The following is a 17,123-nucleotide window of genomic DNA, read 5'->3' on the forward strand; positions in this document are numbered from 1 at the left end:
GAATAATACCCATGCCCTGCCAATTTGGTGAAAAAGACGCAGAAAATAATACAACATTCAAATCCCTGTTAAGCTCTGATGAACATTTTCTTCCTAATTCCGCCACATGAATAAAAATTTTGAATTTCTCGCAATTAACCATAATCTTTTCATCAATCCTTGCTAACACTCATATGGTAGATTATAATACCAAGTCATATATGATATAGTATAATATAATTTGTATATTTATTAATTATTTGTTCAATATTAATTATGTTTTTAACGTCAATAATAAGTAATACATAGATTATGTAAAATTTTTAGTCATATATTACAACGAGATGCATACTATAGTGTAACATAATGAATCATATGATAAGAGTATAATATATAATCTGATAGTATATCATATAGTATTAGTTGTTGTATAATGATGATTAAACTATACATATATAAATTATTATATATTATAATAGTGCATGTATAATATATATTTATTTAATATTATTAATAATTCATATTATATTAATCATGTTTATAATATATGCTAAATATATTTATTCCTATTATTAAAAAAATTCATATTTTCATATTAATTTTAATTAAATAAATGTTATCTGTTTCTATAAATTCTGAGTATGAAATTAATAAAGCTGTCTTTGCTGGTCATTTAAGGTAAAAGGTGAAGGAAAATTGTGTACAAAGTTACCTTTTCCTTTAGTTTTGATCACTTTTTATTGCTGTTTGTAACTTAAATTACATCTTAAAGGAAGAGCATATATATATATATATATATATATATATGATTGGTGCAACATAACTTCTCCTTATCTAAAAAACATTACACAAATATTGTTTTCTTTTTTACCTCAATAACATTTACACATCAAATTTCAGGTTTGGTTTCATCATGACTTGACTTTGATTTTACTGTTGGAATTGGTTGGTAATGGTCCCCCTTTATTCTTTGGCTCTTAAAATTACTAACTTTAATCCTATTGATTGATACCATTACCAACTTTGTTAAAACTTTTACCCTAAAATTATGGTAGAAGTACCAAAGACAGGAAAAAGGAAACTCAGGAAAGCAAAAGCAAAAAGTAAGAAAAAAGCGAGTACAAGAATCAAACATGTTACCGTGACAATAGCATTCCAAATGGATTTCCTTGAAAGATGAAAAACCTGACTGTAGAAAAATACCATTAAGAAAGAGTTGTTTCCAAGCATTGGTTATATATAGTAGCTGATCAAGTAAGTAGAAAACTAAACAATTTACATCTGAACCCAAATCAGACCATAACTAAGCATTAATTTAGCCCATTTTTATACACTATGAAGGAAACTTATACATACTTCATTTTCCTAATACATGAAGGCTAACCAAGACCTGGACTTGAAAAAGTAGCAATTTGATTCTAAGAAAATGTTAGATAAGGCAAGGAAAATATACAAACATCAAGAAACAGGATAGGATGATTCTTTGTTTGTAAGTTAACATTTCAACAGCAAACTGGACATTTAACCAATCCATTCTCATTACAATCAGGGCATTTCATGCACAATTCATCACCTTGTTTTTCTGTAAAAACCTTGCGGCTGCCACTGCAGTTTGAGCAAACCAGGAACCTCATATTGGCACAATCTGTGCACAGGCAGTTTGAAGGTATCCCTTCCAACAGCTTCTTCAGCTTTCCTTGCTCATGAAGTCGAAAAACTTCGTCAGCTCCTCCTATGTATCTGCCCTTGATGAACAGCTTGGGAGGAACCACTCTGCCACCCAATATCCTCCATAGTTCTTCCCTGAATTCCATGTCCATTGAAACATCTCTCTCCTGGACCAATATCTTCAAACTGTCTAAAACAAACCTCATACTGCTGCAATCTTCAAATGTTTTTCTTATTCCTCTCAAGCTTGTTGTGTAGAATACCACTGAATCTTCTCCACCTGGAGGACATTTCTCTTCAAAATCTGTTAAACGTGGACCTTCTTCAGTGTCCTCCTTCACTTCTGGAATGCTATGATCATCATTGATAATGGTCTCTGAAGATACTTGAAGCTGAGAATCATCTTCTCCAGCCACTATGCCCTTCAACTCAGTGCAGGGTGTAATGTTATCTTGGTCCCCTACATCGAATTCCAACTTGGTTTCTTCATCCTTTGGATCTTTAAAACCAACTACTGGCAGGTTATGGGAAATTTGATTGGAGAAGGTGCCTTGGGGGTTAAGCTGAAAGACACAGCCCTGTTTCGATGTGTTGGTAGCATGGGTGGTTTCTTCAGAAACCTTTCCTCCATGCCTTTGATCTCTTATTACTGTGATAAGATACAAGAAACCCCGGGAAATGCATTGGAACCACTTAAAGAAATTGAGAAGGGATAGCATGGAAGAGAATGAAACTTCGAACGAGAATGACGAAAAAGAGCAGATATTGGTGAGACAAAAAGAGGATAATGAAGTTTCTCTTATGGGTTCCCAGCGGCAGGAAAGTGAAAACTGAAAACTGAAAACTGAAAAGGCTGTTTGTTGGTTGCTTTTAAAGGTTTTCAATGATCAATAAAAGAGTGGACCCTTCCACCATAGGACTCCACTCAACCTGACCCATAACCAACATTTTTGGTTGCCTCTACATGGCACAAGGGGAAGAACATGCATCATTCAGCCAGGCCCGCCCTACTTTTCTTCCTTGAAATCAAATAATTTGTCGTAAGAGAAAATTATAAGAATTTAATGACAAGAGTGTCCGTCTTTCATTAGTTTCATAATTGAGCTGCCTAACAATAGAGGTTTAATGGTACAGATCTCAATATACTATTTGCATAATCTTGAATAGTTGACATTGCTCAAGATTTTATGATATCAAGATGCTTTAGAATTGTTCCTATGAAGTCCAACTTGATAGGTTTGAAAGTCCCTAACCCAAATTTGTTCCCCTTTTGTGCCTATCATTGAAAAGTTAATGGCCCAAGATTTTTTGATACATGATAACATGGTGGCATTCAGTTGATGGTCTGGAAATCGATGAGTAAGATTATGTTATAAAAATGAGCCACATATGGGCTAGGAAAAGAGGGTGTGAGCCAAATATCAGCTACTGGATAGGTGCCATCCGTGGTCACTACTATGCATTAGGTTACAAAAAAAGCCAACTTTTCACAATAACAACTCAATGGGGGATAATCCAAGCAATACATGCAATGATATGGACAGAGTTGATAGTAACATATAGCATATAAACTACTTTACATGGATAAAAAAAAAGGCATTGTAATTTTTCCACTATCAACCACAGATGATGCCAACCCAAAATCAAAATCAAAACGAATGCATGTGAATTCATGCCTGTTTGCATCGAACATCTTCATAGTCAGAAAGTATGAATCCTGCATAAGGTTAAAATGCTATCAGAGGTATTGTTCATTTGGGGAAAACGAAGGTGTCAGTTCCTTTTGTTGATTATTAAAATGGACATCTGTGTTCCGCGGCGTTATCCCATACAAGTCTTGGATATCTTGTGATTTTATATTCAAGCTTGTCATAAGGGGGAGGGGGGGATCATTTCCATGGTTTTAATAAGATACAAATTCAATGAAAAAGACCCTATGAATGAATTGAAACTACAGATTCAGACCAGAACCGCAATGATTTAATAAAACCTTCAATCTAAGTCCAAAGATTCTTTGAGTAAGAAGCATCCGATCATCACTTGTTCAACGAATAAAATAGATATCATAATAAAAATACAAAGAAGAGAAAGGTTTGTCCTTAGATCAAAATAATAATAATACTTCTTTGAAAAGTTTTTTGAGTCCAGTTGGATGAGAAAGGATGGGATTCAGAATACTTCCAGACCCACAAAACCCCAAATTGTTCATGGCTGAGATAAAAATTAAATGAAAATATCAACCACTGAAATTAGTTTCTCAAATTGGGGCCTTGCTCTCCAACCCTTTTTAGTTGTTAGTACCTTTTTCTTTATTTAAAAAAAAAAGGTCTTTTCCCCTATTCTGATCCATCCTAATTCCTAAAATAAAGAAAATATTACCAAACTAGACAAATAGGATAGCAACAAGGTATTTTAACTCTTCTGCTTATGCAAGAACATTGATTCAACCATATATTAAAAAGAAAACTCCAGCAATTCACCAACAAGTTGCTAAAACATTAAGTTGGGACTTACTGGATGAAACCACCCCTAGAAACGAGATAGGATGTCTCATCACGAAGATTATGAGTCTCACCGTAAATGTGCCATCCAAAATATGAGAACTCGATCACCAATGTCCCCCAGATGTTGCTGCATCTGCATTATCATTAAAGAAAATACAACTCACCTACAATCAAAAGCTAAGGAACAACATTGTTTTTGGTTGCATACGACAAATAGCATCATCAATTATTGGACGAGACACAAAGCGAACATACAATTAACCAATAATAAATGGTATAAAGCTTGGGAACTACAAGACACCCTGCAAACCAATATTTTATATGCAAACACATACCGTCCCAAGCAGCATCAAATCACAATACCTAACATCAAATAACGAATAGATTTACGAGAAAATGTTGATTAATTTACCGGTTGTTGCAGATAATCAGGTCGCAAGCTTCCCCTAGCGATTGGATCACTCCATGAACCTTTACATCATACTTAGCATTATCTGCATTAGTATTATTATTTATTTTCTACAACATCAGCTCAAATAGGAAGTTTTAAAAGAAAATCAAATCAATTTCTAATTTTGAGAGGCAATCCAGAACAATCTGTGAATAAGTTTCATGTTGAAGGGAAGCAAACTCAATGGCGCAATTAAAATAATAGAGCTTTCGGCGAATGACAATAAAAATAAAATCAAAATTAATTGTAAGCGGTGGAGCTAGAGTTTAGATAGAGTAACCGCAGTATCTGACGTCATTGGCGACGGTCAACGGAACAACCAGACACAACACGATAGGAGCACGAGAGTTTCGATGAACCGATTGTACTGGATCATCTCCATCAGATTTCGATTTTACAAAGAACAATTATATCTTTTTAAAAATATATAAATACATATATTCCATTTCAGGAGATATCTTGGATTTGTTTGTGTTGGTTGAGAGGGAAATCAACGAAGAGGAGAAAGAAAGATTCTGTACGCTTGTTTTGAGAACCCGAAGCAATGAAGACTGTTGGATGGTGTTGGGTCAACATGATGCAGGGGAGGATTTGTTAATTGGAAGAACCAGAAGGGCAGTTAGTCGGCGGTGACCGGTATGAGGGTTTTCTTCTTTTGAATCGGTTATCTCTGGTTGTCGTTTTCCCCGTATTTCTTGAAGAAGAAAATTTTCCTTTGATTTTTGGGTAAACTCCAACTAAAGGTTACTAAACCATTAACTATTAGTAACTATTAGTAAATTTGTAGTATAATTACTCAACATTAAAAAAATTACAAAATAGTTATTAAAATATTTAATATTTTATTTATGTCTTTAGGCTATTAAAATCGTTATTTATCTGGCATTCTCTATTTGCACCCACAGCACTAATCGAATCGAAAGCTCTCATTTCAATTCTTTTTCACAAATTAGTTTTTTTTTCATAAAATAAATTTAAACATCATGAATCTACGAACTAAAATTGGAACATCTTTCTTCTTTAATCTCTGACACTGACCGTTAAATTGGCTTGGATCTAAGTTATGTTTTTTTTACTCGTTGATGAGTACTAATCTACTATATCGATTGTTGAACTATTGTTTGGAGCTTTCTAGCCTAACCTTAAAAAAAAAAACATTTAATAGCCTAATGATTTAAATAAAAACTTTCAGATAGTTTAATGACTTAAATAAAAACTTTCAAATAGTTTAATGACCATTTTGTAACATTTTGAGTTTCCAAAATATAAACTTACTAAATAATCACCCAACTATTAACGTGTTCTATTTTGGTCATCAAACTATCAAAATTTTTATTTTCATCACTAATGTTATCATTTGTTTATGTTTTAGCCACACTTCGTTAAATCATTAACGGAAATGACAAAGTACTTTTTTTATTTGGTATAATTACACATTTAGTCATTAACACTTATACATTCTATTAATTTAATCCTATTTCTAAATAATCCAACAATTTTAACCATTCACATTTACAATTTATATTAATTTGGTCATATTCTCCTCGTCCCTAATTGTCGCTTTCCTAGCGTTGTGACATCTAACTTCTCATTGACCCCTTGTGTTTGTTGTTTCATATTATTGTTCTCGTCGTCGCTATTGTTATCCTTTTTTAATGATGTCGCTACTACAATAACCTCTTTTGTTGCCTCTGTCGCCACCTAATCTACGTCACAACCACTTTCCCTACCTCGATCGTAATCAATCATTCTTCTTCTCCCTCAATTCTCATCACCTACAAGAAAAACCCTCAAATCAAATTCACTCTTATTCTCTTCTCTTTCTTTTGCAACTTCTTTAGCTTATAAAATATTATTTATTTTATATATTATACATTATTTATATGAAATATGTTATATGCTATATATTTTTTATTTTTATTTTAAAACAATAAATATGTTACACAAGCAAGGACAAATATTAGTTTTTTAAATATTAATTAAGAGTACTTATCAATCTCTTAACACTGCTTGAAAAACTCTACCTCATGTAAATCAAATAATTATCTAATAATTATTATTATAAAAATATATTTTAGTATTTAAGTTAATAATTAAATTAGTGATTTATAATAATTAAATAGTGCAATTAAAATAGTGATCATAATTGTTTGTGGAGAAAGTCTTTTGAAAGGAAATTTTCTGTTTGTTTGCTTCTTTCTTTTTTTTTTTTATGTTATAGTCATGGCCCTTTTCATTAAACATTGTAGTCATGAAGCTTTTCTTTCAAATAGTCAAAAAAATATGTCTAAATTCAAAGGTTTAAAAATGGATAATTATGCAGCCTTTGCCTTAACATGTTACAAAATGATGAAATTTATAAATATAGAGGGTTAAATTTGTTGAATTAATTAGAACTAAGTTTAAATTAATAGAATGTGTAAGAGTTAAGGACTACATATGTAATTATGCCAATTAAAAGAGGTTAGGTCATCATTTCTGTTAACGAAAGGTAACCAAAACAGAAACAAATGATAAAAATAATAAATGAATATTTTTATAATTTGGTGACTAAAACATAAACTCGGTAATAATATGATGAGTAACTAGATAATTTACCCTAAAATTAAACATTGGGAATAAATTGAAAGTACATTTTAAATAAGTTGATCCAACTCCATGCCAGTGTTACGGGTTGCACAAGGTAATCCGCAATTATTGCACATTTGAATGATTCATCTTGTTCGCAAAGGGTCACATGGCCCAACAGGATAGACCCGCTACTTGGAGAGATTGAAAATTCATCTACAAAGCATGGCAAGTATGGGAAGTAATCTTCGAAGATATGCAATCTTAAAAGATTTGATTCTATAAATCTTAGTGATTTGATTTTGTGAAAAATAAAATAGAATAAAATAAATAAAAATAAAGAACACATAAATTTTACGTGGAAACCCTTTCGGGAAAAAAACCACGGGCAGAGGAGAAGAAAATTCACTATGTCGAAAAATTTTTACTCAAATACAAGAGGAATAGACTATGTCTATTTATAGGCTTGCAAAGCCATATTCTAGTAGGATTGAAACACCTTATCCTAATCAATATAAAATAGATGGAGTTTAATAAGGTTTAAAACCTTATTCTAAAATAAAATAAAAGAAGTCTAGTTCTATATGGATTTTACTTTTATTTTATTTTCCATCGTATTTTATTTAAATAAGAATTTGGGTCACTTAATTCTAACAATCTCCACCTTGACACAAATTCTCAATGAACAAGTTCTTCATCGCGAACTTTCAATAAACAAGTTCTTCATCTCTTCCAAAAAACCCTTAAGGGTTTAACTTCAACAATGAACACCAACCAAGTCTAAGCAATGCTCAAACTTGGTTATAGGAAGTGACTTAGTCATCATATCTGCAGGATTTTCATGAGTGCTAATTTTGCTCACAACAATATCACCACGAGCAATAATATCACGAACAAAATGATACCGAATATCAATGTGTTTTGTTCTCTCATGAAACATTTGATCTTTTGTAAGAAAGATGGCACTGATTGTCACAAAATCTTGTCTTGATTTGAAGGTCTTCATTGAGTTCACTAAATAGTCCCTTCAACCAAATAGCTTCTTTACAAGCCTCGAGAATCGCCATGTACTCAGCTTCAGTGGTAGACAAAGCGATCGTAGTTTGCAAAGTGGCTTTCCAACTAATTGCACAACCTCCGATTGTAAAGACGTAACTCGTGAGAGATCTTCTTCTATCAAGGTCTCCAAGAAAATCAGCATCAACATACCTTATAACTCCATCTTTAGTTCTTCCAAACTGTAAGCAAACATTAGTAGTGCCTCGTAAGTATCTTAAAATCCATGAATCGCTTTCCGGTGTTCTTTACCGAGATTCGCCATGTATCTCGCTAAGCACCGATCGCATATGATAAACCGGACGTGAACAAACCATAGCATACATGAGAGATCCTCTCGCACTAGAGTATGGAACATGTGACATGTACTCAATCTCATTATCGATTGAAGAGATAAGGCCGATGAAAGTCCGAAATGGTTGCTAAAGGAGTACTAATGAAGCTTAGCACTCTGCATATTGAACACGCAAAGAACTTTCTCAATGTACCCCTTCCGACTTAGGTACAATTTACTTGCTTTTCTATCTCTCGAGAATCTCCATACCAAGTATCTTCTTTTCTGGTCCTAAATCTTTCATCTCAAATTCTTCACTTAGTTGGGCTTTAACATTTCTTATCTCTCTTTATCTTTTGTCGCTATCAACATGTCATCAACATAAAGAAGTAGATACACAAATGAACCATCACTATTTTTCTTAAAGTAGACACAACTGTCAAAACTACTTCTTTTGAAATCATGAGAAGTCATAAAGGAATCAAACCTCTTGTACCCCTTGTCTTGGTGATGTTTCAAACCGTAAAGGGACTTTTTCAAACAAGCAAACATAGTCCTCTTTTTCGAGACTATAAAACCCTCTGGTTGTTGCATGTAAATATCTTCCTCAAGTTCTCCATGCAAAATGCGTTTTACATCTAACTGCTCAAGCTCCAAATCATGCATAGCCACAATACCAAGCAAAGCTCGAATCGAACTATGCTTAACAACCTGGAGAGAACACATCTGTGAAGTCCACTCGAATTTGATCAGTAACCCTTTGCAACAAGCCTTGCTTTATATCCGGGTTCTTCAACTCCTAGAGTCCCTTCTTTCTTTTAAACACCCATTTACAACGAATGACCTTTTTACCTTTAGGAAGTTTTACAAGATCCCATGTTCTGTTTTTGTGGAGTGATTCCATCTCCTCTTGCATAGCAAACATCCACTTTTCGAGTCTTCACACTAATCGCCTCGAATAATTAAATGGCTCTTGATTCGCATCTATATCTTCACCACATTTAAAGCATAAGCAACTAGATCAACCTCGGCATACTTCTTTGGAGGTTTAATTTCTCTTCTTGTCCTGTTTTTGGCGATAGAGTATTGCGGTGAAGAAGCAACTCTATTCTCAATTTTTGTCTTGGCTTGAGGAGTTGATTCGTATTAATCGATGCTCCACCGCTTTTGGTTTTCTTTATTGGAAGAGTCTTTAAGAGATAAGTTAGGTAGCATAGCGGTTTCATCAAAACAACATCTCTCGCTAATCACAACTTTTCTATTTTCAGGACACCATAACTTATAGCCTTTTACACCACTTTATAACCAAGAAAAACGCATTTAATGGATCTCGGTTCCAATTTTCCATTATCAACATGAGCATACGCAGGACACCCAAAATCTTTAAATCAGAATAATTAGCGGGATTACGGACCATACCTCTTGTGAGTCTTTTCTCAATGGCAACGGATGGAGATCGGTTGATCAAAAACATGCAGAGAGGTCTTTCGCCCAAAATGACTTCGTAAGTTGGCATTTGACAACATACATCGAACCTTCTCCATGATCGTTCGTTCATTCGCTTCGCAACGCCGTTTTTTGTGGAGTATGACGAACGTCAAGTGTCTCATGATCCCTCCGACTTGCACAATCTATTAAACTCATCGAGCGTAACTCTAAGCCATTGTGCATACGGAGGTATTTTATCTGTTTTCCGTCTGCTTTTTCAATCATAATTTTTCAAGACTTAAATGTGGAAAACACATCGCTTTTCGCTTGGGAAGAACGCCCAAACTTTTTCGGAAAAATCATCAATAAAGGTTAGCATATAATTAGCTCCACCTCTCGAAGGCACTCGGACGGCCCCACAGATCGAATGGATATACTCCAACGTTTCCTTCGTGTTATGGATTCCTCTAGTGAATCGAACTCTCTTTGCTTCCCAAAACACAAGTGCTCACAGAAATTCGGTTTGCAAATTCCTTGCCCATTAAGAAGTCCTCTTTGCTTAATTCGCCATGCCATTCTCACTCATATGCCCTAGGCGATATGCCAAAGTTTAGTAATATCATCATCGACAAGGAAGAGGAAGCGACAATTGCATCACCGATATGAGAGAACCACAGAAAACATATAACTTGGCAATCTTTCTTTGCCCTTTCATCACAACAAAGGACCCTTTGAAATCTTTAAAACCCCACTTTCATTGTGTATCTGCCCTTTTGAATCAAGAGTACTCAACGAAATTAAATTTCTTTTCAATTCGGAACATGCCGCACGTCACTAAGTGTTCGACAACTCCATCAAACATCTTAACTTTAATTGTTCCAACACTGCGATTTTACATGAAGCATTATTTCCCATCAAAACAACACCTTGAGATCTTGTTTCATAAGTTGTAAACCAATCCCGATTGGGACTCATGTGGAAGGTGCACTGAATCAAGTATCCACCTCGCCACTTTAGAATCATTGATGAAGCAACTAGAAGTTCACCATCGCGTAGTCTTCTACAACATCACTTCACCGAATTTTCCGTTGTTTTCCTTTTGATTCGCAGCCTCCTTTTAATCTTATTTTGTAGCTTATAGCACTCAGATTTAATGTGCCCTTTCTTCTTGCAGAAGTTGCAAGTTTTACCTCTGTTTGAAGATTTCGATCTACCCTTAGATTTACCACGAGGATTCCGTTCCTGTGTTCTACCACGATCATCATCAACATTCCGGTCTTGTCTCCCACGAACAATGAGACCCTCTCCCTGAGAGTTGGGTTTAACCACAAGATGCTTCATCTTATCATACGAGGTTAAAGAATCATAAACCTCATCAACTGTGAGAGACTCATGGCTATATAAAATCGTGTCTCTAAAGGTTGAATAAGACGGGCAACGAACAAAGTAGAATCAACCCTAGATCTTCCTTATCATCTTGAACCTCCATGGCCTCCAAGTTTAAGAGAATTTCTTTAAACACATTAAGTGTTCGTGTCTGACGCACCTTCCTCCAAACGATGAGCATAAAGACGCCGCTTCATATGCAACTTGCTTGTTAGAGTTTTCGACATACATATTTGTTCTAGCCTCTTCCATAATGCAATGGCGGTTTTCTCTTTCATCACATCCCGCAAAATTTCGTTGGACAAATGCGATGTAATTGTGTTAATGCCTTTCGATCCTTACGCTTCTTCTCTTCATCATTAATGTCGAAGGCATCTTATCTATCCTAGCAGGGCATCCTCTAGATCCATCTGCAAGAAGCGCTTGCATATTAATTTGCCACAACGCAAATCGGTGTTGCGATCCAACAATGAATTTCATACTTCAAAGACGCCATTACCGTGATCGAGATGAATAACCCGGAAGCTCGATACCATTTTGTGAAAAATAAAATAGAATAAAATAAATAAAATAAAGAACACATAAATTTTACATGGAAACCCTTTCGGAAAAAACCACAGGCGAGAGGAGAAGAAAATTCACTATGTCGAAAAATTTTTACTCAAATATAAGAGGAATAGACTATGTCTATTTATAGGCTTGCAAAGCCATATTCTAGTAGGATTGAAACACCTTATCCTAATCAATATAAAATAGATGGAGTTTAATAAGGTTTAAAAACCTTATTCTAAAATAAAATAAAAGAAGTCTAGTTCTATATGGATTTTACTTTTATTTTATTTTCCATCGTATTTTATTTAAATAAGAATTTGGGTCACTTAATTCTAACAGATTTTGTAGATTGCTTTTAATCTTGGCCATTGATGTACTTTAATATGTACTGAATTTAGGAAAGCTCAACTATGAATACAGGCCTATCCCTCTCATTGTATTCACTTCATTCTTGAGTAATAGAATTCTTTGAGAGCATTCACTCAAACTCTTATGCTTTTGCTTTAATGTGGCTTTTCTCTTCTTTCGAGTTCTTTTATTGAGTTGCTTCCGTTTTGCGTTGGTGCCTTAGAGAGTTTCAAGAGAATTCTCAATTTCAAGAGTTAAGCTGACTTAGACATATTTGAAGTGAAAGAATAACCTAATGCTGTAAAGATTGTGAAACTAAAGTTCTAGTCCTGTAACACCAACATGAAGATATATACAATTGCTTTGAGCTTGAATATCTTGGGTATTTACTTCTTAAAAACCTTTTCGATAATAGCTTAGAATGAAGCTAGGAATTTTATAATAGATTGAGATAAAATGTAGGATTTTAAAGTGTTAAAGTAATGCATTTATGCTACATTTTATTATTAGTGTAATGATAAGAGTAAAATTCTTATTTAATACATATGTGTTAAAATAGTTGGACATAAAATAAAAATAATTAATACAAACTTTAAAAAAAGATAAGTAAAAATTCTAGTAAAAAACAAAACTTTTTCAAAACAAGCAAAAAAGAACATTTTTTAAATCAAGCTTTTTTAAATTTCGAGTTAATAGAATCAAGTTGTTCGAGTCAACTCAAATAATTATTTCAACTTTTCATGTTCAAATCGAGTTAAAATTTACAATTTGAATAACTCAATAACATATTGGTGTGCGTAGCCCTTTGATCACTGTCAATTTCAAAAAATGAGCAAATTGATCCTCTCAACAAAGATTTTAAAAATCAAAATAATTTCCAAAAATTTAAAATATTTATAAAAATTCTAAATTTTATTTTTTAAATTATAAAAATTAAAAACATTCTAAAGAATATATTAAAAAAGTTAGCAAATTTTCCAAAACAATAATTTTGAGGACCTAAACAAGTAAATTACCGACTTATGTTTATCATATTAAAGTATCTTTTTTCCTCTTATTTTAATTTGCTTTGAAAGAATTTTCAAATATATATGGTTTTGAATCTTGTGCTCTATGACGAATTAGTTATATTGTAAAACGATTTTAATTTGATATGTTTAATTTTTTAATTAAACTAAAACAAGTTTACTTGATTCAAAAAAATTTCAAATCGAGTTAAGAAGATAAAATAAGACTCATCAACTTGACTAACTCGAATTTTTTCACTCAATTTGGTTGAATGTTAACCCCTACTTTTTGCCACAAACAAGTAGAAGAGAGCAATTAACTTAATCAGTCGGTTCATTCGATTTTTTTTTCTTTTTTTTCAAACCGATTTAACCAACTTTAACATGAGAAAACTAGCTCGACCAAAATTAGTTGAGAAAACCGACCAAGTCGAACTAACTTTGATTTAGCCTATTTGATTAGTTTTTTGATTAACCGACCTTGGGTTATTGAGTTGGGTTTATATAGTTATTTATCTATTATATATTATAAAATATAAACATATTTTAAATAATTTAAAATTAATATAAAATAAATTAATTTTTCGGTTGGTTCAATTTCGTGATTTAAAAATTGATAACCAGACAAATTAACTGATTAAACTGAGGTCCAAAATGACCAAATTACCTCAATTGATTAAATTGAAACTGAAAATACTGAATGAGTCAGTTTTTTTTTCTGTTAAAATAAAAAAAAATTTTTCCTACAAACAAATCATATAAAGAATTAAAATTACCAATTATAATTAATTTATCGTAACTCATCGATTAAAATATATAGAGAAAATAATACTCATACCAAAGATAATAACAATACTAAAAGGGATCTAAATGAAATTATTAATGATTTGGAAGTCAAAATCCAACCTCACCGTATAAGGAGCACAAGGCTCGTGCCTACCCTTGTATATGCTTGTGATAATAGTATTTATAATTTTTAAAAAATAACTGTTGTGATATATTTTATAGAAATTAGTCCAAATTTGTTTCTTATATTTAATTTACTAATAAAAAATTGAAACTATCATTTCATGCGGAGATGTGAGAGGAACTATAGTCATAGATTTTATTCTTTTCTTATGTTTAAATTTTGCTTACCAATTATTAATATAGTTTTTCTTAGGCCCATTTCATTCACTTCTTATATGTTTTTTATTTTGGAAGTAGTTCATTAACATATTTATTTTAATCAAGTTAAAAGGTTAATCCTTTTGAAGAAAATTTTAAAGTGCCATTTATTGGATAGTTGGTTGAGTCTTCCAACAATGATTAATATTATCTTCAGGTCATGTTGGGATTTTGTCTTTTGTCTCTATCGAGAGTCAGTCGTTACGAAATAGATTGTACTTAGGTATACTGTACAATCACTCACCAAGGGAACGTGAACATCTCAACTTTTGTAGGGTTTGAACCATTGGCTTATGAAGTATAGGTCACCACTTAGGGGATATGGCATCATGGTTGCAGGTAAGTGGTTTGAGTTCTCGTGTGATCAATTGCTATGCATAACTATTATCACACCCTATTTTTTTGGTACAACAATTATTTGAACCTAAATTATTCTCAAGGAAAGCGAACACTCAATCAATAGACTATAACTTAGAGTACTAATATCACACCTTATATTGACACTTTTCCCTTGAGTCTCATAGGTTGTATTCTCGTATCACCACCAGGGGAGGCACCCTTTTTCGTGAACCATACACGGCTCTCGGTTGAGGTGGGGGACAAAATCTTGATGTAATGACAATACCTTTTGGTTGTTGAGAGATCAGTCAATTGCCAAATGAACAATACTTCAAAAAAATTTCTCAAAGAAATTAATCCTCAACATATATTTTCATTTAATTTTTGTGAAAAATTATAAATACATGCAAACAACTAGTTTTATTTTCTTATAAATGTTCAATATTTTATATTCCAACTTTATATTTATTAGAAATTCTATCATACATGTATACTTGTGAAAACCACAAATATAAGACACCAAAGTGTGTTTAAAAATAACATGCAATAAATAATGAAATATATATTTTGAAACTATAATAATAACATATGAAACATGTACGATATTTAAATTTAAAAATAGATTAAAGTGTTTATCATTATGTTGTCATCAATATTGAGTCTGTATCAAGTTAATTTGTGGCACCAACTCAATAAAATACATTATTAATATATACAATTAATAGAAGTAATAAAGTGTGTATGATAAAATTAAAATGTATAAAAATATTATAATAAAACTTTAGTTGGATGGTAAATTAAATATTTTACTAACTCAATTGGTTTGGGTTTAAACCCGGTATGCAATTTTTTTAGTTTTTTAGTAAAAGACTAAAGTACCCTCGAATAATTAAGTTATTTTAATTATGAAATGACATTTTGTATGTGATTAAATTTATGATTCAATTGAAAATAACACCAACTCAGTTAAAAGCTCATATAATAGTATTGATAAATTTTAGTTTTAACTTGTAACAAAAGAAATTATCATACTATCTTCAAAAAAAATTATCATATTTGTGAAAAAGATTTTAAAGTATATTTTAATTCTTTTTGTTTAATTATTATATGATTAATTAATTTATTATTTTTAAATGTATTTAAGATTTTTAAAGATTTTTATTTAATTATTAAATAAATATAATTTTATTTTGATATGAGACTAACAACAATGTTTAGTTAAACATTAAAAATAACAATCTAAATATTATTTATAGTAAATAAACACCCAAGTAACCGTGGGGCCAAAAGTAAAAACTAGTATTATCTTTGGTTTAAAATTTAGGGTAAATTATATAGATAGTCACCTAAGTATAAAAAAATTTCATTTTAGACATCAGAAATAAGAAGTTTACAATTTAAGCATCCATGCTACATAGTTCGATCATTTTAATCACTACTGTTAAAATCTCAAACAGAAAACCAATATGACATTTTTTCTTTTAAATTATGATTTTCCACGTAATAAGCAATAAAATTCATGTCATTGTAATTCATTAAAAAATTATAATTTTAATCCCTAAACTTTTAATTTGATTTAAATGAGGTATAGCCCTAAAAGATTTGGGACATTTGCTAGGAGTGGAGTTTTGGGCACCCTTTCTTCTGTTTTTATTTGGTCTACCAAGTGGCCGTCTATGGAGTGGGGGCAAAAGTTGGGGCATTGAAGGGACTGGTGTCCAAGCTTCAATTACTCTTTCCCCCTTCACAGGCATAGCCACTCTTTATTGATTCTCCTTTGTGTTGTTTCGTTGTAAATCAATAGCACTGAATCATGTCGGGTTAATATTATTACTCTGGTCAAGCGGATCAATATGAGGCGCACTATCTTGATGTCTGCTTTCTTTGTCGCAAAACGCTTCGTAATTCTGATTATATATATATATATTGGTGAATATAATTCTGATATATTCATGTACAGGTTAATTGTTTATTATTCGTTTTTTTTATGTTCATTAATTTGTGTTTATCTGTGAAACGTAATACTAATTATTTAGTAAAGATGGAAAATATTCATTGATTTGAGTGGTTGTGATTGATGGATATATTTTGTTGGGAAATTTTGCAGGGGTAATACACCGAGCAAATAGTGTAGACAAGAACAAATGAGATGGATGAAGCAAGAGAAAAGAACTGGAAATCGGATACAACTTTCTAAAAAATCAGATGCCCAGAACTCCACCCCTAGCAAATGTCCCAATTTTGTTAGGGTTATATCTTATTTAAATTAAATTAAAAGTTTGGGATAAAAATGATAATTTTTTAATAAATTATAATGATATGTGTTACGTAGAAAATCAAAATTTAAAAGAAAAATGTAATGTTCAATTTCTGTTTAACGGAAGTATTCAAAATAA

At 32.0% G+C, this 17,123-nt stretch overlaps 1 protein-coding gene across 1 annotated transcript; it reads right to left on the reverse strand.

Moving 5' to 3' along the window:
• Window positions 1-1,195: 1,195 nt before the first annotated feature.
• LOC128279227 (uncharacterized protein At3g28850-like) lies at window positions 1,196-2,637 on the reverse strand. The gene has a single exon (XM_053018671.1). It carries the CDS (start codon window positions 2,364-2,366, stop codon window positions 1,482-1,484), a length of 885 nt encoding a protein of 294 aa, XP_052874631.1. The 5' UTR covers window positions 2,367-2,637; the 3' UTR covers window positions 1,196-1,481.
• Window positions 2,638-17,123: the final 14,486 nt, after the last annotated feature.

Source organism: Gossypium arboreum, chromosome 9 (genome assembly GCF_025698485.1).
Source record: "Gossypium arboreum isolate Shixiya-1 chromosome 9, ASM2569848v2, whole genome shotgun sequence".
NCBI classification, from domain to species: Eukaryota; Viridiplantae; Streptophyta; class Magnoliopsida; order Malvales; family Malvaceae; genus Gossypium; species Gossypium arboreum.

Coding starts and splice junctions, on each gene's coding strand:
- LOC128279227 (XM_053018671.1), bottom strand. CDS start 2,366: ATGCTATCCCTTCTCAATTTCTTTAAGTGGTTCCAATGCATTTCCCGG.